Raw genomic sequence first — 23415 nt, 5'->3', positions numbered from 1 at the left:
AAAGAACCCAGTAAACACTTATCGCTAAGAGAAGGGGTTTGCCCTGGTGTTTCTGGCCTCCTGTGGAGTATTTAGAAGAAGAACTAACTAAGAACCAAGAGAACTGCAGTTAGATGAATCAATACAACAACTACGAGTTTAGCCTGTTTTCGTTACCTTATAAATGAGTTTATTACACAAAATCATATACCTTTTTAAAACAGATCCCCACGCATACCTGATTATAATAATACAGGGTTCGAAATTAGCGGTAGCCCGCTAGCAAAACAGCGGCGGGCTAGTCAAACTATTCCACAAGTAGCCCGGCAGGCGAGTCAAACAATTATTGGGATACGGCAAAGACGAACGGACAGGAAGAAATAAATCATTAAATTCAGAAACAAACCCTCATCAATTTGTGCCTAATTTTATCAACTGTTTTAAACGGTTAAATTATTGGATCTGTTTATCAAAAATACTGACAAAATTGCCTCAGAATTGAGCCCGAAAATACGCCATTTTGTATTTGAGCTAAAGAAAAATGCAGGCTAGTGAAAATGCCCGCGGGCTAGTTAATAGTCTGTTTCAGTAGCCCGGCTGGCTAGTGAACAAAAAAGTTAAGGTCGAACCCTGTGACTTACATGTCTGTGTTGTTTCTGTGTTTTGAGGCCCATTGTGTACTGAATCAGACTGCGTAACGTGTTTGCCAATACGAACTGACTCGTAGTTTTCTACCACAGTCTGCCGTGTTAAAACAAACACCACACTTCGCGGACGATGAAGTGTACCAGATAGAAACAAATATAGGACAATATACAAGATTTCCAATCCCTATACAACGTACTATTGTCGTTCACTCATTCGTTAACAACCACTTCATATTACGCATTGACCGGAGTGATCTTGAACCTGAGACATATAAGGCCTTGGCCAAAAAAAAAAATAATAGTCGGTCTCTCGTCAGACCAAAGTTCCGGAATTGATGTGGCGACGCGGTTTTTTGTGTGTGTCCTGATATGCATTGGTGTCCCCATCATTTGCCTTGGTGTCCTCCATCACTTGCCTTTGTGCAATTTCCCCAGTCCTTGGTACTCCTTGGTAAAAAAAAAATAAAATGAGGTGGTAAGGCAATAGAGATCGCTGTTGTAGCTAGCGCGATAAATTTGAAGAAGAAAAAATCGACGCGCGCGCTGACCAGAGACCGACTATTATTTTTGTGTTGGCCTCATGAATAGATTCCAATTATACTCGCTCTCTATATAGCTTCATGCAACGTATGCTCTCAGCGTTCGTTCATGTTGCATTCAGTTTTGGAAGCTAAACAAGTCTATGTGCTCTAAATCACACATATACAGTGTTAATAATGGCGCACAAGAATACAGGTGTGGTTTTACCAAACCACTAGCAGAGGAGAAATATTAGTGGAACATCGTATCCGATACCCCTGTAGTGTTGCAGACATATCAGAGGAGCCAACAGATCATTGTAGATGTGAGCGTATCTCTTGCTGGATCGTTTGAGAAATACTTTTTCACAGTAGGAGCCATAACGTGTAAGAATCATTCACTTGTACACGAGGCCCAACATCCATTGCCGCTTCATCTCCATAACTCCAACAAGTTATTATGCGGCCGATCAACCGTTCAGCATTCGTGGGATTTGCCATGGGTTTCTTCCTTGGTCTTGTACCGTCCATTTTATTGGGCGGTTCGCGCAATGATCTCAGTCGCTGTGAAATGAGGAAGAGTCTGCAGACAAATCGCCCCGTGTGGTGAGTACGGTATTGCTGCTGGCCTTTGGTACAGTGGCGTGAGGTCCAGTATATACAGGGAGGCATCAGTTCTGATGTCATCATCTGGAAGTTTCATTTCTGTCTTCCTTCAAATTCTGAGTGGGGTGGGCACACAGGCTTCGACCGTGGAGGGACACGGTTCCCCGTGGCTCCATTAGATACGTCACTGCTTGAAAAGCGTCGACTACAAATGTTTTTTAATCTCTGACGACGGGCATACTGTCCAAAACGTTGAGTTTCCCCGGCTCTTTCCAGAACCTCACAAACTCAAGAAAGAGATGCGTCACATGGTGCTACCGTAAATTTTTATCGTATTTCAATTAATCTTCTTGCTTTTATGACTCATGGGTTTATCTGTGCTACATTTTTGGGGATATATGCTAAAACCTATTTAATCGTTTTATACAAATATATGATTGAAGATGCCTACGAGGGCTAAGTTGACGGATCAGTGCAGGTATAGCAAGTGTGACCAAAGATTACTTTGACTTGATTTACACCAGGCCTTCCCATCAGATTCCATCACTGAGGAACTTTCAAGACGGAAGCAAGGAGGAGCCAGGGCCAAAGGTAGGCCAGCCCATGTCACGATCGTCACCCAGGAAAATCCTGCTGGACTGCGGTGCTAACGTGGCCTCCACGGTCCTGCTGTTCAGAGAGACCTACCCCGGGGGAAGAGATTTCACCATCCACTCGTTCGAAATTGACGACCGGCTGTCGCCGTACTTCAGCCCGTACGACAAACATCATCTACACTGCCCCGTTGGCGTAGCGGGCAAGGATGGTACGTATGGGATCAACCCAAAATCTTCAATTTTTTTGAGCTTGTGTGATGATGTGATGTTGATTAAAATCGCGTTACATGCCTTGAAAATATCTGGGGATTTAGATCCATACTTTTCGAACAAGGTAGCAACTGTATAAGCAACTCACGACAAACTTGCTGCTTTTATTTGTTGTTGCAGGAAACATGACAGCTTTTTCGGAGATGGTTTGGGGACCCAAAAAGGGAAAGAATCACGGCAAAGACATGCAGTGGGGAGGAGGCTCACTCTTCGTATCCCAAAGAGAACTGAAAGATAATGTAACAGGTGATTATACGTCTAATACCCTTGAAACAATTCAATTGCAAGTGTAGTTTAAAGAATTATTTCTATCATACTTGACACAGGAGGCATTGACAAGTAGTGGCTTGATTTCGGTCCGAACATACAAAAACCTACCTATAGTAAAGGTCAAGATTATACAAACATATATAGTGTTTTCTTTTTAGATGTGTTAATTAATTTACACTAGTACAACAAAAATGTATACGGTGCGGCAGTCCAGGGCTCAAGTATTGGGAAAACACATGATTTTACTTTGAAAACATAAATATTATCTGACAGGTGGTTCTCGAAAGCTGTCCTATCGAAAGACAATTCCGGTCGTCGACCTTTCAAAATGGATCATCGACAACTTTTCAGTGGACGATTACGTAATCCTAAAACTAGACGTTGAGGGCGCCGAATTCAACATCCTACGGAAGATGATAGACGACAAAGCATTTGCCTACATCGACAAGTAAGAATATTTGAACTTCGGCTAATACACATTCTCTTTGTAAATGAGATGAGGTGTTTTTTTAGATAGCTTGTTACAAACGTGTCTAACCAAATTCCGACTAAGTTGCAAAAAAAACGAAGCCACATCGCTTGCTTTTTTTTTAATCGGACAGATACTATGGCGAATATCACGACGGTCAACCAACGGGCTGGTCGTCGAAGGGCAAGCATCAGATTCGCGTGGACATCCAGAGAGCAGGCTTCACGATGATCAAATGGATCGGGGAGACAAGAACATACGGTGATATCGGTCGAATGAACCCGATCAAGGTATGGAAAATCTAGGGAGCGATTACGTCAGAAAGTCACTGGCCAGATGGCACCAGGAATTCGATTCTGTTTGGCTTAATTCTGTTCTGGTCACCAGTGACACTTTTCTGGGTCAAAATGACAAAAGTGGTATCAAAATGATCGTCTGTAAATGTTTCAGACAAGTGTCATTTTCAACCGCAAAAGTGACATTTTTTACCCTGAAAAGATTTAGGCTATAAACAGAAGCCGGATTCCGTGTCAATCTGACAACGGTGTTTTTTTTTAGTGTAGTTAGGATATAGCAGTCCGCTGAAAGACATATCACCCCTCCAAGGTCTATCACATTTTCTTATCTCTGGCCCGGTGTTACCAATCTTCTTTGTAGTGTGCCAGCTCGTATCTCCACCACTTCTTTGGTCTTCCTTTTCTGCTCTTGCTGTTTCGTGGCTGCCAGTCTGTCTGCCTCCTTGTCAATCTCTTAATTGTCATACAGTCTGTCAGAGTGGCCCCATCACCTCAACTTGGTCCTTTTTTTAGTGAGCAAGTTCTTGATTCTCTAATTTTAGCTCGAACGTCTGGAAGCCGTATCCGGTCTATCAGAGAGATGTCTAGCATTCTTTAAGAATGCAGGGTTATAAGGGTTTAATTTTAGTAGGTAAAACTTAGATATATTTTGTCATCCTCAATTTGCTTCTTTTTCTATCATCCTGTGTTTAGGTCCCAGCAGACACCCCTGGCAAACCTGGCGAGATCTACTCGAGTTGTGAGAGCGGCTCAGTGGCCGTCACTGTCGCAGTCGGCATGAACTTCAAGCGTGCACACCGGGTGGTGGCCACTCTAGCGGCCCACAAACCCCTGGTTCCCACCACGCTGTTTGTCTATGGCGACTTCGTGCAGGTCTTCCCCGAGACGGTCAAGTCCTGGGCCCAGCACTTCAACATCGCCATACGGGAGGACGGCTACAATCCTCCGGGTCACCTGGAGCTGATGCCCGGTAACTGGGTCCGTATGGGTCTGATCAGCAGCATCTTGCGTCTGGAGGAGATTGGGATCACGACTTCTTACTATCTGCCGTCGGTGGTGAGGGATATTATTCCCACAATCAAAGCACAAGCTGCTGCAAGGGGGCTGAGGATTATTAAGCCCGTCGTAGAATTTCCTGCCAAAAATGGTAAATTAAAGAGACCAATGGAATCTATTTTGTTAATCACCCAACGAGTTTGTGTCTGTACAGTCCAGACCTCCCTCTTTAGGCTTAACTCCAAAATTTCCAAATTCGGGTATCATTTTTGGAAAACTTTGTTCTTTATTCTCCTGTTCCCATCTATAATCCCGAATCCAACATAATCTAACAGCAATACAGACCGATTGCGATCAGCCTCCATCTTTAAAGTGTGTTTTGTTATAAACAATAAATGCGCAGGAGATCTCATGCTCATCTCTTGAACAAAAGCACACACCTCGCAGGTGGCTGCAGTGCAAACAGTCAACTGCCGAATGCGAGACATCAAGTTATTGGTTTACCTCTGAGATGATCTAGTTGATATCATACCATCTTAATAAACAAGTTTAAGTTTGTTTGTTTGTTTGTTTACTCATTTGAATCTGATTGGATGCACCTGTTCGTAGTTGTTCATGTTTGACTCCACTACGTGTTTTTTCTTCTTCAGGGTCTGTAGGGCAACTTACGGTGAACAACTACTACAGAAACCGTGACGTAGAGCGCGTGCCCAAGGCCCTGAGGTTGATCCACGACGCGCTCGTCAAGAACGAAGGGGGTGTCCTAACCCTGGACACAGACTTACCAGACACCTATATGAACTCTGTTTTCATGATGGACTACCTGGTGGAAACCTCCGGCTTCAAGTTGGTGCCTTTGAACGAGTGCGTCGCTGGGTCACGATAGTACATCATAATGTGACATCAGCAACGCCCTACTGAGCGGAGGGCAAGCAAAGGGTATACACAGGGAAGCTAAGACTCATTGTCTCTGACGTCACACTAGTGGGCAGGGCTTTGTTCCCTATCCTCAGTGATGGCGCAGCGTGCGTTGGTGCCTTTGAATGAATGCGTTGCCTAGTCATGATAACCCATCAAAGTTCCGGAGTTTCTTTTTTTTTTTTACATGGCGAAGAGGTTAAGGTATTTAATTGGGGAAATGGTTAGAAAACGGTTCTGTAACACTCAGTTATTTTTATGTTAGACATGTTTTTGCAAGCTTTTGTAGCAGGAGTGCAGTGGGCGGTAATGCTATAGTTATTGTCCTGCTGTCGTTAATATTTTGTGTTTAAAAGTATAAAATAATATGTTTACTGTTGCCCAATGCAATGTCATTGCATGTTAAAAGCACACATTAGTGTCACGTGGCCTTTAGTTTTTCTTGAACACGAAGCCTATTCCTGTATTGGTTGGTATACCGTTGGTTGTGACTTTTACAGTTTCGTTGATGTGTTTTAACAGTTTACTTTCGAGTTGTCAGTATTTTTTTGTGATTTCGCGGTTTTATTTCATTACACTTATGAGACTTTGTGTGTGTGTGTGTGGTTTTTTTTTTCTCCACGGTTTTACAAAATTATTTCTTCGTAGTTAGAGTTTTACATTGACCTTGTTTTCGTTTTAATATTAACAATTTGAAATTGTTACTTTTGGGTTTGAACACTTTAAAATGCTTACTGGTTTTTAAGTTTGTGGCTTTGTGCGTCCCAGATTTGTATGTTTTGTATGGGGTGACAGCCAGCCATTAAAGAACCATTGGTTAAAGGGATGATTGAAAAGTGAGCCTTTGTACTTTCACTGCCCAGAAATCTTATAGGAACGATCATGCCACATGTCATATACACGTGATCCCTACACAATACACTGAATCTAATTTCATCAATGAACGAGTACTTGTTTGATAACATGAATCATATATAATTATAAGTTCATAATGGAATATAATATTATACATTGTGATCGCGAGTCTTGAAATTGTTGATATGATTTTCTATGGAATGGTGACGAATCATACTTCCCTCCGTGCAACTCGATGATTGTATTACCAAAAAAACTGACCTTTTAGTATCAATCGTATTTTAATCATTAAGTCATTTAAAGTGTGGGTTTTTTTCTAGGAATTTAAATGGGGATCGTATCTTATTGTATTTTGGTGGTACTTTCGTATTAATTGATGTTTTGTTTGTAATGGTTTTACATTGTTTGTCATCTTCATTATGCATGTGCCGCCACGATGAGCTATCATTATAATCCTCTTATCTATCGACTGCCCTACACGTCCCTCCTCATTCCCTCCTCACACCCCCCCCCCAAAAAAAAAAACCCACAGCCTTCTGATTGGCCAATCGGGGTGAGAAAAGGGGCGGGGCACTACCTACACTGGCCCACTGAACTACTCGCATCACAAATCTAACTTAATTCACGGATCCACTTATATACCAATTTAGTTTGTGCCTTACAGCCTCAATCGGTAAAATAAATTATACTTTAAAGTGCATACAATGGTAGGCATTTTTCTTTGATTTCTCGACCATCAATCTCGACAATATTTTTTTTGGGGGGAGGGGATGATCCAGTGGCCAACTCCCCCCCCCCTTCCAGGTAAAAAAAAAGCATCCTGTAAACTAGTGGCTCCCTGGTGTGCTGACATTTTCAAGAAAATCGTATTTTTTTTCCAGCGTTGGAGAAAACTGTCTTTTTTTAAAACTGTTCTTAATTTTTCATAATTAGTTTTTCCGAAGTTTCTTTGCAAATGATTGCACACATGAGGAGGAGTACAAGCCTGCTGGAGTGATTCGCTGACCTTACAATTCCCCAAAGTTGACAAACTGCTCTGTTGATGTTAAGTGGGGTCAGTGAACCAGACAACAATAGCATTATTGGCTTTTCTTGGCTTTTCCAGCATAATCCCCCAAATCCATTTACTACTGAAAATTGCAGCAAGAGCAAATGTTGTACATTCCTTTTAATTCACGATACCAAATCACGTAGTTTTATCAAAATTCCTCCCTAGTCTTACCCACGTGTTCTCGTTCTTCTCTAAAGGCAGGCGTACCGGTGTCCTTGTGTATTGTATTGCCACTGACACAACACTTTTTATTCAACAACATATCCTCGGTAGTTACAAAAACAAACAGAACACCTCCCACACACAAATATACCACTGATATACAAAGGACACCAAAACACAAGATGTCCTGCTACAACAGACGATTGTTCGTTTTCTTAGTCATATATTATTACTGGCTACGATTGGTGTGAAACATTTACCGCCTCAGTAGACGAGAACGTAGACTACCAGGAAACTGCGCACCAAAAATACACTATTAAAGAAGCTAGCTATGGGATAAAGTTTAGTACAATTTTAGTTTTTACCACGCAGGCATTCGTTCATGTCATATGATGATGATACTTCTTTTCAATTTGGGTATGATTTAAAACTGATCAGTACTCGTGTCATAAGAAACCAAAGCGAAAGATTTGACATAATATTACTGCACATAATTTTAGCAAAGCTTTTGACAAGAAATCTACAACGACAACGTTGGTTTGATGATGGCTGTTTTGGTGCTCACCCTCTCGCTACTGTTCGCATCTGCCAACATGGCGACATCCTTAACAGTCACAGCTACGACTGAAAGCGTGACTGTCAGGAGAGGTGAACGGTTGCAACTGTCTTGCGTCATTGAGACCGGACCTGGTGAAATTGTGGGTGAAGTCAAATGGTACCGCGGGATGGATGTAAACGCGTATGCCGTACTGAATATTTCACCAAGCTGTGCACCGCAAGCTGACTACTTCTGTGCCGAGGGCCGAACGATTGACGACCGAGGAAGAGTTATATACCAGAAGAATACAATTGTTGTTGCAACACTGACTTTGATTTTTGCGAACAGCAACTTGACAAACAGTACAATATTTTCCTGCGGTGCTGTATTGGCTGCTGGCAGGCAAGAACCGAAACGGTCGAAAAGCATACGCGTAACCGTATGTAATTTTCCAAGCGAAAATTACCCAGTCTGCATATATTCGTGGCCTTTTCAAGAGTCACTTATGCTTTCTGCTTTTATTTGTGAAGCTGAAATGACTGACCCAGTGGTTTCTCTGGAGTGGACAACCGTGGCAAATTCAGCCAGGATATCACTCTCAAACAATACAGTCATCGTCGATGATCAAGTTAAAAATACATTGAATCTAACCACCGTGGACAGTTCCTATTACATGTTCAGATTCACCTGTTACATGAGAAGTGAGGCATGTCCCGGTATAGAAAAGAAGTGCAAGCTTGGGCCACTAGTAATCAATCCAGCTAGCCCTTTACCTGATGAACTTACATCCGTCCCCCGCAATTTAGACCAAAATGTGTCAACCAGTCCAAGTAATATCACTGAATGTTGCAACGATGATCCAGTGACAACTTCCCAATCGCCAACTCCTACAAGCACAAACATCGTGCTTATTGCTGCAATAACAGGCGCTAGTAGCTTGGCAGCTTTGATTATAATCGTCAGTGTATGTCTGCTTTCAAGGAGGAAATCAAAGAAACGAAGGCACGGAAGAGCATCGAGGGACAATGATTTGCACGTCTATGCTACTACCGTGCCTTAAACCAAGACCAGTAATATCCGGCAAATGCCAACGATGAGACCACTCACCGCGGGAAGGCAGATGCGGCACCTTACCAACGGGGGATAACAGACTGACGGGCCCCGTACAGCCACCAGCTGCTTACGCCTCGGTCCCTGAAGTTGGCCGACAGCACCCACCCCGAAGTAAGCCGTGCTGGATCTGGAAATGGCATCATCACGAAAAACAAGTGACTTTTAATTCTGACTTTTTATTCTTGACCATGCACACAAGGTTTTATCAGAATGATGATGACACAACACGGAAGAGTACGATGAACAAAACACGGAAAAACTGAGGCACCTCAAGTTTATTTTGGACGTACTTTTGTTAGATTTGTTTCTACTCATGAGATGATGGTAATGATGACTTTCCAGCGTTTGTATTTATAAATTCGAAATAATTTTAACAAAAAAGACTCTAGCTATCCGGTGACAAAAACGTGTACGTAGACATCGGCACTTTATGTTCATTTCTAGTGAACTGCACTGTAACTCGCATTTTAAATACTAGGAGTTGCTTGGTCGCTTTTTACATCTGTATTTTCCCCTATATTCACCGTTACTTTTTTTCCCAAGAAGACGTATTATTGACAGGGGAGCTTCTTGGTCGGCACTTTTGGTTGATCAATTCAAAATTGTCTGGAGATGTTCTAATGGCAGACGATCTTATGAACGAAAACTAACTACAGTATATTATCTACACTCTTTACTTTAAAATGTATAAAAAAAACATTTATCTCTAATAAAAATTCACTTGTTTGAATATTTCATGGCGACATTAAAGTTACGTCTTGTTCAATGATTTGTTTCCACCATAAAATTAAAGATTCCTCTGTAGCTAACGACGTGTATCACAAGATTATGGCTCTATAAATGGTTTGGGTGCTTACTAAACGACTGTTGATTATCATCAGTCCACTTTCACTTGAGAATTAATGAAATTAATGCCGGGGAAATCAGTAGATTTTACTTCAGAGAAATTTTCCTGTGCACATGGATTCCAGTATTGAATTAATTCAAAGTTTCCGAGATGGTTGAAACAGTACGGCAATACACTATATCAGTATATTCCAGTACATGTACTACCGAGAAAAAAAATCAGAGACAGCCGGCCCTTTGAAAATTGAGTCTTAAATTCCAGCCGATCCAAATTATTTGCAACTATTGCGACTTGGCAATGCATTCGTTCAAATGCATCAACTTGAAGGCCGAGGTTTCCATAGATCATGAAAACAGAGTTCATGTAGCTGTCTTGTAAGTCTGTGTCTAGGGTAAGGACGTCTCCTTCGTTCGCGGAGCACGTCGAGGATCCGCCGCGGGGCCTTGGGCACGCGCTCTACGTCACGGTATCTGTAGTAGTACTGTATAAATCCGGGGGCGGTGTTTGATGGGGAGGAAATATCCCCTCCCCTTTTTTTAACAGGGGGAGGTGGCTATTGAATCATTCCCCCAGATGTGTGTGCTGAGAAAACAAAGCAAAAGGCCGATCAACGGTACAACAGCTTAACATGCACCGATTTTATGTAGTTTTAAGGGACCTATGAACTCGGACATTTGCATAAAGTGTAAACAAGGCCTCCAGCCCCCCCCCCAGTGTCATGTGGTGTCCAGCCCCTCCCCCTCCCCCCTCCCCCGCTTATACTGTCCGGCTATTTTAGGATTTTTCGTCACCCCCACCCATTTCCCTACACGGATTTACGCCACTGCAGGATCTGATACATTTGTCAAATCTTGGTCAACAAAAGACGCCGCCGTACATCATTTAGCAGACTTTGTAGTTGAATTGGAATTTATTGGCCATAAAATAAGTCTTTCATTTACCATTTCTGGCAGGAAATTGTACGGCGGGCGTAATAATCTTCAGCCCCCTTGCAGCAGCTTCTGTTTTGATTTTGGGAATAATATCCCTCACCACCGACGGCAGATAGTAAGAAGTCGTGATCCCAATCTCCTCCAGACGCAAGATGCTACTGATCAGACCCATTCGGATCCAGTGACTGGGCATCAGCAACAAGTGAATACAATTATTAACTCATTTGCATTTGAATGTCTATGGGTAATCTCAGGTCCCCACTCAACTGTGTAGCTTCAAAGCAATTAGCGATCCATGGGCAGCTGAAAAAGAAATGGATTATCTTAGCAAAACATGCATTTCTTCAGATAGCATGCATCAATTTCACATGAGTGGAAGAAGATGCTTGTTTAATACAAGTCATGCTTCATGGATGTATCAAATTAAATTTGCTTTTAAGAGGGGAAATCCTTAATCCTGGTCACTTTCTTTTTGACTCACCGTGTAGTTTTCCAGTCCCAGTAAATTTAAAGCTTCAAATTAATAAATGCATCACATTCTCGCCCAATAGGCTAAAATTATGGACTTTTTCCCCTAAGTATGCGGGTTTCAATTAATTGATTTTTTAACTACTACATGTACACACCTCGCATGATGAATAACAGCTATATATTGTGCAAATCAACCGAACAATTCAATTGAGGGTCTTTATCGGGAAAGGCTTCCTTCTTTCGATTCGGGTTTTGTAATCTCGTTTATGAATGGGTTCCTTCCTAATTCACGCGTACAGCGAACGCAAACGAGCGGCAATAAAGGACATGCATTCGTTGTGTTACAAATGATGGGGAAAACCCATATTAATTCATGATACGAAATCACGTATTTTGATCAAAATTCCCCCATAGCCTTACCCACCTGTTCTCGTTCTTCTATAAAGGTATAGGCGTAGGCCTACCTGTTTCCTTGTGTATTGTCACTGTGTTTACACATACGTTGTATTCAACAAAATATCTCTGTAGTTACAAAAACAAATACGACACCTCCCACACACAAATATACCACTGATGTACAAAGGACACCAAAACACAAGATGTCCTGCTACAACAGACGATTGTTCGTTTTCTTAGTCATATATTATTACTGGCTACGATTGGTGTGAAACATTTACCGCCTCAGTAGACGAGAACGTAGACTACCAGGAAACTGCGCACCAAAAATACACTATTAAAGAAGCTAGCTATGGGATAAAGTTTAGTACAATTTTAGTTTTGCCACGCAGGCATTCGTTCATGTCATATGATGATGATACTCCTGTTTAATTTGAGTATAATTTAAAAGTGATCAAAACTCGTTTCATAAGAAACCAAAGCGAAAGATTTGACATAATATTACTGCACATAATTTTAGCAAAGCTTTTGACAAGGAATCTACAACGACATCATTGGTTTGATGATGGCTGTTTTGGTGCTCACCCTCTCGCTACTGTTCGCATCTGCCAACATGGCGGCATCCTTAACAGTCACAGCTACGACTGATAATGTGACTGTCAGTAGAGGTGAACGGTTGCAACTGTCCTGCGTCATTGAGGCTGAACCTAGTGAAATTGTGAGTGAAGTCAAATGGTACCGCGGGATGGATGTAAACGCGTATGCCTTACTGAATATTTCACCAGACTGTGCACCGCAAGCTAACTACTTCTGTGCCGAGGGACGAACGGTTGACGGCCAAGGAAGAGTTATATACCAGAAGAATACAACTGTTGTTGCAACACTGACTTTGATTTTTGAGAACAGCAACTCAGTGACAAACAGTACAATATTTTCCTGCGGTGCTGTTTTGGCTGGCAGTCAAGAACCGAAACGGTCGAAAAGCATACGCGTGATGACCGTGTGTCATTTTCCAGGCGAAAATTACCCAGTTTGCACAGGATCGTGGCCTTTTCAAGAGTCAATGTTTGCTGCTTTAATTTGTAGCGCTGAAATGACTGACCCAGTAGTTTCTCTGGAGTGGACAACCGTGGTCAATTCATCCAGGATATCACTCTCAAACAATACAGTCATCGTCGGTGATGAAGTTCAAAATACATTGGATCTAACCACCGTGGACAGTTCCTATTACAGTTTGACATTCACATGTTACATGAGAAGTGAGGCATGTCCCGGTATGGAAAAGAACTGCTCTCTTGTGCTAGTCAAAAATGCCAATCCAGCTAGCACTTTACCTGATGAAACAGTTGCATCCGTCTCCGGCCATTTAGACAAAAGTATGTCAACCAGTCCAAGTAATATCTCGGAATGTTGCAACGATGATTCAGGGACAACTTCGCCATCACCAACTCCTACAAGTACAAACATCGTGCTCATTGCTGCAATAGCAGGCGCTAGCAGCTTCGCAGTCTTGATTCTTATCGTCGCTGTTTGTCTCCTTTCGAGGAGGAAAGCGAAGAGACGGAGGAATGGAGCAGCATCGAGGGACATTAATTTCCACGTGTATGCTAATACTGTGCCTGGAACCAAGACCAGTAGATGCCCGGCGAATGTCTACGATGAGGATCACCGCGGAGATCGGGAAGGCATGAGCGACACCGTACCAACGGGGGATTACAGACTGACGGGCCCCGTGCAGCCACCGGCTGCCTACGCGTCGGTCCCTGTAGTCGGCCTGCAGGACCCACAAGCGCCGGTATACGACGTGCTGGATCCGGACATGGCATCATCACGAGAAACAAGTGGTGACTTTTAAGTCTTCTGCACGCAGACATTGTTTATCAGAATGACGACGGCTCGACACGTGCGAAAGAGTACGGTGAACAAAACGTACGATGAACAAACCATGCGAAACACTGAGACTTTTACAGTAACCTAGACATAGTTTTGTTAGGTATGTTTCTTCTTATGGGGTGATGCGGTAATGACTTTCCAACGTTGGTATTTTAAATTCGAAATAATTTAGACACTAAAAGACCCTAGCTTTTCGTGACAAAAATTGTACATGATGTAGACTAATATCCACGTTTTATGTTCATTTCCGGTAGAATGCATTGTAATCTGTAACTCGCGCTTTAAATTTTTGAGTTGCTTTGGCGTCATCTTTGACCTCATTTTTTTCTCATGCTAGAAGACGTATAAAGGAGGGCTTCTCGATCTTTAGTTTTGGTTCTTATGCGATCTTGTGACTGGAAATGATTTAATGAAAGAAAACTAGTATCTGTATTTTTTTTTACTTTAAAATTATATTTAAGTATTTTTGACTTAAAAGAAGCTCTTGTTAGAATATTTCGTGATGAAATTATAGTTATACCTCATGAATTATATTTATATACCACCATTATAATTAAAGAGTCCTCTATAGCTAGCGACATGCGTCACAAGATTATGGCTCTGTATAAAATGGTTTGGCACTTTATCTAAACATAATTATTTTCAGTCCATTTTCACTTTAGAAATAATAAAAATTAATGACGGAGAAATCAGTGGATTTTACTTCAGAGAAATTTCCCTCTGCAGACTGATTCCCAACATTGAATTTATTCAAAGTTTCCGTTATGGTCCAGACAGTTCGGCAACCATATCAGGAAATTCCAGTGGTACCGAAAAATCAAAGTCAGGCGGCCCTTTGAAAATGGAGTCTTAAATCCCAGCTGATCCACATTATTTACAACTATCGTGACTTGGCAACGCACTCGTTCAAAGGCACCAACTTGAAGCCGGAGGTTTCCACCAGGTAGTCCATCATGAAGACAGAGTTCATGTAGGTGTCTGGCAAGTCTGTGTCTAGGGTTAGGACGCCCCCGTCGTTCTTGACGAGCGCGTCGTGGATCCGCCGCAGGGCCTTGGGCACGCGCTCTACGTCTCGGTATTTGTAGTAGTTGTCCAGGGTGAGTTGCGCTTTGGAACCTGAAAAAATCCAAAACAAACCTTTCGCTTATTACCACCGACAAACTTGCCTATTCACAAAGGGGTATATTCTGAAACCACGTCAGAAATTTCTTGTAAATCTAGTACATGTGTACTCAAGGAGCAAGCAAAAACTTTGATCTTTTTGCAATGTCCAACACCATGTGGTATTTAACTGTACACATATTCAGTTGAACTCCACTAAAGCCTTGTGTTAGATTTTGTTTGAATGGGGATTGTTAGGGTTAATAAAGATCCCCATCCAGCCAAACTCTAACACAAGGGTTTGGTAGAGTCCAACTGTTTATGTGTACAGTTTAATACCATATGGTGTTGGAATTTGCAAGGGTGGGGAAGGTTCCTATATAGTAAATCACTGTAGGGGGTTAGTCTGATGTGTTCGGTAACACTGTTCGAATTTTTGGTATTGAGCTTTCGGCATGAAAAACATCGAGGTTTACCGATTTCAAACCAAAATCTTGGCCATGACTTCAGGATCTGAATCTCAGCTTGACAGGAAGAAACAATATTTTGGTTAAAAGATGCTTGTGTTAGTTTCTTGCATTTACCATTTCTGGCAGGAAATTCTACGACGGGCTTAATAATCCTCAGCCCCCTTGCAGCAGCTTCTGTTTTGATTGTGGGAATAATATCCCTCACCACCGACGGCAGGTAGTAAGAAGTCGTGATCCCAATCTCCTCCAGACGCAAGATGCTACTGATCAGACCCATACGGACCCAGTGACCGGACATCAGCTCCAAGTGACCCGGGGGATTGTAGCCGTCCTCCCGTATGGCGATGTTGAAGTGCTGGGCCCAGGACTTGACCGTCTCGGGGAAGATATGAACGAAGTCGCCATAGACAAACAGCGTGGTGGGAACCAGGGGTTTGTGGGCCGCTAGAGTGGCCACCACTCGGTGTGCACGCTTGAAGTTCATGCCGACTGCGACAGTGACGGCCACTGAGCCGCTCTCGCAACTCGAGTAGATCTCGCCAGGTTTGCCAGGGGTGTCTGCTGAAACCTAAACACAGGATGATAAAAAAAAGTCACACTCGGATGATTCTTTTTTAGGTTATTGGTTATTGGTCAGAAGCACTTGACTATTTATCCTCGCCTACATATGACCGGTCGATAACAAGATTCTCCATACCTTCACCGGATTTAGTTGCTCGATATCATCGTATGTTTTGGTCTCTCCCGCCCATCCAATCATCGTAAAGCCTGCCTCCTTGATATCAGCGCGTATCTTATTTTTGCCTTCCATGGTCCAGCCTGTTGGTTGACTATCATGGTATTCACCGTAGTATCTGAAGGATAAAAAGGAAGCACTTAGCTCTGTGATTTGCGACCGTACTGACATTGTCTGTAAATTTTTAAATATTTGCTAATTACTCCGTCATTTTTTCGTCACAAAAATGTCATACTCAACAAGTTCCCTATCTAGACAAAGCATCGTGAGTGCCCCTTTAACCTTCGTTGAACTTTTGACCATGAATTTCTGAGGCAAAGATCAGACCCAGGCCAACTCCCATAGGATTTGTATTGTTTGACTCTAGCCACAAGGCTTGTGAAGTCACAGCTGCTGTTGTCACAAAGCCATCTATCATCCTGACATCATCCAGGCCTTCTATCACTCGGACTGAGAATCTGCAGCGGTTAACAGCAGCTGCAGCTGCAAGCCAACTTTAGTTTGTGTTTGAAGGCGTGATTTTCAGAAATCTCGTTTAAGAACATGTACGGCATATAAGATGCTTTCTGAGTGATACGAAATTATCCGGGTGTTCGTTTATAATATTTAGGAAAAATCGACAGGGAAATGTTTACACAAATTTGAATTGAAAGCAAGTCGTTAATGAAAGCAAACGACGTTGGGAAATATCATTCGCTGAAACAATATACATCCAGCCTATATTCCTGTTTCTACTTTACTAATGGACGACGGAAATTAAAATGTCTTACTTGTCGATGTAGGCAAATGCTTTGTCGTCGATCATCTTTCGTAAGATGTCGTATTCAGCGCCCTCAACGTCCAGTTTTAGTATGACATAATCGTCCACTGAAAAGTTGTCTTTGATCCATTTTGAAAGTTCGACGACGGGAATTGTCTTTCGATAGGACAGCTTACGTTTACCACCTATCAATATTGCATGGACAAACAGTGAACACAATTAATAATGTGATATTTATCAATTTTGGGGCACTGGGGCCATTCAGAATTTTCAATGTTTTAAAATTTCGATCTTTTTTCAAAATTGTGGGTGGGTGGGTCAAGCTAAATAACTGAAAATCGAAATTCACTTTCCATGGAAAAAAGATTTTAAAAAAACATAGAAAGATATATCTTTTGACTTGCCTGAACTACGCGCAAGCATTCCGATATCGCGATGCGTGTTTCTTTTCCAACTTCGTCCCCTATATGTACTGTCAGTGGCGTAGCCAGGAATTTTCCAGTGGCGGGGGGGGGGGGGGGGGGGCGCTGGGGGGCTGGAACATTTCATGGGGGGGGGGAGGGGGCGTCATGTAGATCAATGATATTTTTTTAGAAACTCAAAATCTCAGTGGGGGAGGCGAATGGGGGGGGGGCGACAAGGTTTCATGGGGGGGGGGGCTGTCGCCCCCCACGCCCCCCCCCCCCGTGGCTACGCCACTGCAGGTCAAACAGTTAAAGTTTATGTAAACTTGTATGAAAAGTCAAAGAAAAGTAACTCCCATGATCTATTTGACACCAAGTTTGTGTTAACTTGCCGGTAACGCCCTAAACAATTATCCAGACAAATATGTTTATTTTGTAACATTTTATGTTCGTCTGTCGGTCTTCTATGCTGTTATGTTTACTTTTAGGTACCTTCAATGGTACTATGTTTAATTAACCTGTTCATTTGGTTAATTAAACTAATAACGCACATATAGTTGCCAAATATGGCACTAACAAGTTTGAGGTCGGCAATTTCGTCTTTAAAAATCTGGGTACGTCGGGTTACCGTACACACAATTGTCCTGGAAACAACAGTCCCAAAGTACAGAAAGTGTACGCAAGAGCTCCCCAGCAAGTATCGCTGACGCCATTATGATTCCAAAATTTCTCACTGTGTCACACAGTGAAATAACTAAACAGCGTCGTTGTATTGTGAACACATAAAAGCATTCAAGTCGCGTTCTTGCACACTTTCTTCATGTCGACATAGATATCCTTGAACCACTGCCCCTGCTTTGCATAACAAGTGCACATGAATGAACGATTCGACTTTTATTCAAAGAAATTTCTATGTACAGTCACCAGACTCTATTCAGTAAAGTCCCCGTCAAAACGAAAGTAAACAACCCACGTGCATAACGCACGGCTACACCATCGTACAGTGTGGCAGGGACACCAACAAGTAACACAACAACTAATATTTTTTTTTAAAATTGATAAATATTCTGATTGAATTTCGTTAAAAGATACATGTTGGTGAGGTATCACATATTCTAGCAAATTGATAAAAATGTACAATATTACAATATGCAATTTTGAGGGAAATGGGCAAAATACTGCATAAATAATTTCACTTGATCATATACACAAACCGACAATTTTCATTTTCAGACCCACAACGAGAAATATTGTTAACACTGGGCTTATTGTGAGGAGTTGTGCTGGGAATCCATGAAGATGTTATTTTCAACATAATTTCTAAACAATTTAATGGGACATTCCGTGACATGAGCCTTCCAGATGAAAAGTTTGTGGGTGCACACCAATACATAAATTCCCATAGGCACCAAAGATAAATACCCCAATTTAAACAAATCGGGGAACATACTCTGAACCCTCACAGGTGATCAAAACATACATCAAATGAAAGCTGAATTAATCCTCTTTACCTTTTTGGAAATCTTTTTTTTTGGGGGGGGGGGTTTGACCTATGACTTTTAGGTGATTTTTCCCTCCAACGATGATCACCCCATCGCCATTTTGAAAAACACCAAAAAAAACCAGATTCCTTCCACTCCATATCAATATAGATTCCATTCAAATGTTTTGTTCAGAAATCCAAGTTCAGGAACATGGACCCTTCACTTCTACAAATACAGACCCTCAAGTGCAGGGGCCAAAATTCTTTATTATAAGAGATAAACTAGTATACAAATCGTAATTTGGCCGGATTAGGTCGCGCCTATTTGGGCTGCCTCTCATATGTACTGCGATCGGGAAATCTCCAGCGTAATAAAGACTTGAAGAAACTTTATTTGATTTATTTGATTCAATTATTTTATTTTAAATCTTAAAACATAAAATAAAAGCTAAAAGTTGGACAGGCTGCCACGGATATGTAAAAGTAAAAAAAAACCAATTGTCATCAGACATTTATCCAAACCCCTGCCAATAAAACAGATTTAAAATTCCATTCATAAAAATTAAAGTACTATTGAAAAGTAAATTGTACAAATCATACGAGACGAGACTTGACGAGACATGACGAGACGAGACAAGACGGGGAGATGAGACAAGACTCAGCAAAAAAATCATAGAGTGAAACATTGGACAAGCCAGACAGATACAAAAATATAAAAACGAACTAATAAATAAATACTCTTACAACCCAACAAACAAACAAACAAACAAAACAAACAACCAGACTCAAAAACGGGAATGAATGACAAACGGGCTAAAAAGATTATTACAAACAAAACAAAACAAAACCGAGAAACAAAAGCAATCCCATTCCCCAGAGAGAAAAATGCAAACCATAAAAACAAACAACCTAGTTGACATACATGTACATAGGTCTACACTCACATTAAATACACACACTAAAGAAACAACAAGAAAATACCCGGGAACAAAATGAAATAAGACACAATTTTACATTGACGATAAAATAAATATGACTGCAACAATTCCTCCCTCAGTTTTGAAAGAAAAGATTCACAACCTTCCATAGTTAAAACTTTTTCTAATTTTAACACGATGACTTCGGAGAACATGAATGAGGCAATTGAACAGTTCTCTTATCTTGTAATCCATGTGTCTATCAGTTCTAAGTTTCAAGTGGTGAAACGTTAAAGGCTATGCGACGGAGCTGCCCTGCAATTCATTCCTGAAATTATTGTTGCATTCCCTATTAGTTCATTAACTTTATATTAGAATCAACATTATTATCTATGATAACGAATTTGGCGGGAAACAGAGCTTTCACACAGTGACTTTACTGGTTTATTTAACTTCGTGGGGATTCCTCCAACGTCAGGCTTTTCCTTGGTTTCAACACCGGTGTCGGAGTCTCACAACACTAACTGGGGGAACCAAGTATGCCAAAGATTTTAGCTGAACCGAGTGGCACGGTACGAGCTTTCGCTTCGCAGAGACGGCCGGACTGAAGCGGGAGCGGACCGCTACAGTGACGGGGAAGCAACAGCTGGACGGGGCCAGCGAGTGTACCGGATCACACTATAGTTCGAGCCATGGTGTGCATAGTCAACCGGGGCCAGTGGCTGGGGGGGGGGGGGGGGGGGGGGGGGCTGGAACATTTCATGGGGGGGGCGTCATGTAGATCAATGATAATTTTTTTAGAAACTCAAAATCTCAGTGGGGGGGGGGGGGCGACTGGGGGGGGGGACAAGGTTTCGGGGGGGGGGGGCTGACAACTTCACGCCGTCACTGAACTAGACACACATGTACATGGTGTTCAAGTACATGTACATGCAAGTGCATGTACATGTACATGTTCAGTTTTTTATTAATCGAAATTAGGGGTGGGTGGGTGGGTCAAAATAATTTGGAAAAAAATCGAAATTTTAAAACATTGAAAATTCTGAATGGCCCCTTAAAGCTCACGTCCACCAACTCCTTCACAAGATTGTGTGAAACGGATTAGCGCCACCAGCGTTCTTGAATAGGACGGTGGGGGCGAGAGAACCATCCTCAACTAACTTCTTATTTCTGAATTGGCTGTGGCTGTCAGCTCCGACTGAATTGGCTATGGGTTGCTGCATCACATAAAAATAACATGTACATGTACGTTTTTAACATGTTGGTCTGGATTTGACACATGAGGGTGCGTTATGGTACGGCGTGTACAGTGTACGTATTCGCTATGCGCACATTTAGATACAGACCGAGCGCAACCCAGACTTGGCCAAGTCTAGGTAGTCTCATGCGTTGTTATTGCCGGTGTCATATGAAAATCCGACTCCTATGAAAATCCGACTCCTTTTCCATATTATTGGTTAATCCCTCGCATGTGACAGGTCACTCTCCCATAATGATCTTAAAAATAGCATATTATCGTACTCAATAAGTCCATATTTCATGGAGTCTGATATTCACGCTACACCGGTCGTAGCCACATTATTCGGACGATTTTGAGCATAGGGGTATAGTCTCGATTTTAGTCTCTCTAGTCTCTCACGCAGGCATCACGTATTCTCACATAATACGGACTTGAATTTCAGATTAAAATTATTTTATGACGCACCTGTTACGTTGTTTTTCCGTTCTGTCTCGGACACGTAGAGTGAACCTCCTCCCCACTGCATGTCAATTCCGCGATTCAGAGGCTTCTTCGGTCCCCAAACCACCTCAGAAAAAGCCGTCATGTTACCTGCCGGAAAGAGAACACATGAATTGGTGAGTTCCTATATTATTGCATTCAGACTGGGCAAGGAGCAATCCCCAAAGATTTCCCAATTGTTCTCGTAGCCGACGTTATTACTTGATTGTAACAAAATTGTACAGAATGTTACAAATTTAACCGCGTAAAATTGGCGCGCCTTGAGAAAGAGGTGGGGAAGTCTCTCATGGACACAGAAAGGGCTTCAACTAGGCAATGGTGCCCACTCAGGAGTCTCGACCCACGGCTACCTCTGGCACGCAAAAAATGCCTGTGTCACTTCAAGTGGCAGCCATTTTGTGTCCACGGCAGCATTACCACGACACATTGTCAAGTGCCATGTGTAGGTAATTAGCGTGCGATAGCATACAAACAAGTGTCTCCAAAGACTATACATTATACCCATGATTTCGAAGAGCTGAGAGAAGTTAAAGATTATTAATGGGTGCGTACCATCTTTGCCCGCTACGCCGACGGGGCAGTGCAGATGATGTTTGTCGTACGGGCTGAAGTACGGCGACAGCCGGTCGTCAATTTCGAACGAGTGGATGGTGAAATCTCTTCCCCCGGGGTAGGTCTCCCTGAACAGCAGGACCGTGGAAGCCACGTTAGCACCGCAGTCCAGCAGGATTTTCCTGGGTGATGATCGTGACGTGGGCTGGCCTACCTTTGGCTCTGGCTCCTCCATGCTTGCGTCTTGAAAGTTCCTCAGTGATGGAAACTGATGGGAAGACCTGGTGCGTGTTAAATCAAACTATAGGTCAGACATTTTTTCTACCTTCGTTGAAGCCAAGTTGAACCAAGTTGGATCAAATTGAAGCCCCATTTCCCCCCAGCATTTGTGTAATAACGTTGATCAATTTGTTCAGTACGGCAAATAAATTTCAGCACGGCAAAAAAAGTGCCATGAACTTAAAAAAAACACACCTTTACTCACCCAAGTTGATGTGACAGCGGGCACTTGCATTCCTCACGGCAGCGGTGAAAGTTGAGCGAACCACCCAATAAAATGGAAGGCACTAGACCCATGAAGAAACCCATGGCAAGGCCTAGGAATGCTGAAATGTGAATGGATTGCATTGTTTCAGTTCTGAAAATTAAACGGGGGTAACGTGAGTCTCAGTGCAAGTACACGATTATTACGTGTAAACATGCACTCATTCACTATAACATGTGCCTAAGTTTCTTTGATACGTCACAATACCACTCTGCAGAGAAGGTTGTTTGGTTAACCCCGCACGTGATATTTTTGCACCTTGATTCATTCAACCTACCGACGCCCGTGCGTGTGAACAGGTTTTCCCATTGTTGTATAAATTTGAGCTCCATTTTGTTTGACATCTACTGCCTACCTACTTAATTGAATGGTAAAATCACAAACATGTCACACATATTCGATCCTCAGTTAATAACCAATAGGTACGCGATGATTCTTCCTCCAGAACCATGCCTCACTAAAAGGCATATTCCACTCTACCACTGAGGCTAAACAAACAAAAAAGTTTGTGTAGTTTTGTGGGGTAAGTAAAACAAAGAAACACGAATGGATTTCGGTCCTATAGCTTTCCGATTCTAAATAGCGGCATTGCGGATGACATTATCTCAGTGAATTAATTCCCACTACAATAATGAGCAACACAAAAGGAAATTATATCACCATATAAAAAAACACCAACCATGCAAATATTTCACTTGGATTTAATCTTACGAGGCAATTCGCAAAGTGCTAATCGAATCCACCCTAACGATCACGGGAAGGCACCCTTCCATATAACGGTACAGGAGAGTCACTCAAAACAAGCCTTAATAGCACAGAGGAAGTTTCTAAAGAAACTTACTATAGCGTAAGTTATAAGATGAAGTTGTTTTGTTGGCGGCGCA

At 42.2% G+C, this 23415-nt stretch overlaps 2 protein-coding genes across 2 annotated transcripts; one reads left to right on the top strand and one right to left on the bottom strand.

Moving 5' to 3' along the window:
- Positions 1–1248: 1248 nt before the first annotated feature.
- LOC119744360 lies at positions 1249–6853 on the top strand. Its single transcript, XM_038220242.1, has 7 exons — positions 1249–1750; positions 2275–2555; positions 2737–2862; positions 3160–3334; positions 3489–3645; positions 4345–4798; positions 5298–6853. Exons 1-7 carry the CDS (start codon positions 1605–1607, stop codon positions 5531–5533), a joined length of 1575 nt encoding a protein of 524 aa, XP_038076170.1. The 5' UTR covers positions 1249–1604; the 3' UTR covers positions 5534–6853.
- Positions 6854–14150: 7297 nt separating this feature from the next.
- LOC119745944 lies at positions 14151–22733 on the bottom strand. Its single transcript, XM_038222651.1, has 7 exons — positions 22472–22733; positions 21988–22268; positions 21400–21525; positions 16901–17075; positions 16092–16248; positions 15509–15962; positions 14151–14939 (listed from the first exon to the last, which is right to left on the bottom strand). Exons 1-7 carry the CDS (start codon positions 22612–22614, stop codon positions 14704–14706), a joined length of 1572 nt encoding a protein of 523 aa, XP_038078579.1. The 5' UTR covers positions 22615–22733; the 3' UTR covers positions 14151–14703.
- Between the last annotated feature and the right edge of the window lie 682 nt (positions 22734–23415).

Source organism: Patiria miniata, unplaced genomic scaffold (assembly GCF_015706575.1).
Source record: "Patiria miniata isolate m_02_andy unplaced genomic scaffold, ASM1570657v1 HiC_scaffold_7, whole genome shotgun sequence".
NCBI lineage: Eukaryota > Metazoa > Echinodermata > Asteroidea > Valvatida > Asterinidae > Patiria > Patiria miniata.
The sequence above is the reverse complement of the archived record's forward strand: the minus strand, read 5'-3'. Positions and strand labels throughout refer to the sequence as shown.

What these genes read in the sequence shown, in the direction of transcription:
- LOC119745944 (XM_038222651.1), bottom strand. Translation starts at nt 22,614, where the DNA reads ATGCAATCCATTCACATTTCAGCATTCCTAGGCCTTGCCATGGGTTTC. An exon ending in ACGGAAAAACAACGTAACAG is followed by an intron (nt 17,076 to 21,399) that starts GTGCGTCATAAA and finishes CAATATTGATAG; the next exon opens with GTGGTAAACGTAAGCTGTCC. An exon ending in AGCAACTAAATCCGGTGAAG is followed by an intron (nt 15,963 to 16,091) that starts GTATGGAGAATC and finishes TCCTGTGTTTAG; the next exon opens with GTTTCAGCAGACACCCCTGG.
- LOC119744360 (XM_038220242.1), top strand. Translation starts at nt 1,605, where the DNA reads ATGCGGCCGATCAACCGTTCAGCATTCGTGGGATTTGCCATGGGTTTC. An exon ending in CAGACAAATCGCCCCGTGTG is followed by an intron (nt 1,751 to 2,274) that starts GTGAGTACGGTA and finishes GATTTACACCAG; the next exon opens with GCCTTCCCATCAGATTCCAT. An exon ending in GCATTTGCCTACATCGACAA is followed by an intron (nt 3,335 to 3,488) that starts GTAAGAATATTT and finishes TTAATCGGACAG; the next exon opens with ATACTATGGCGAATATCACG.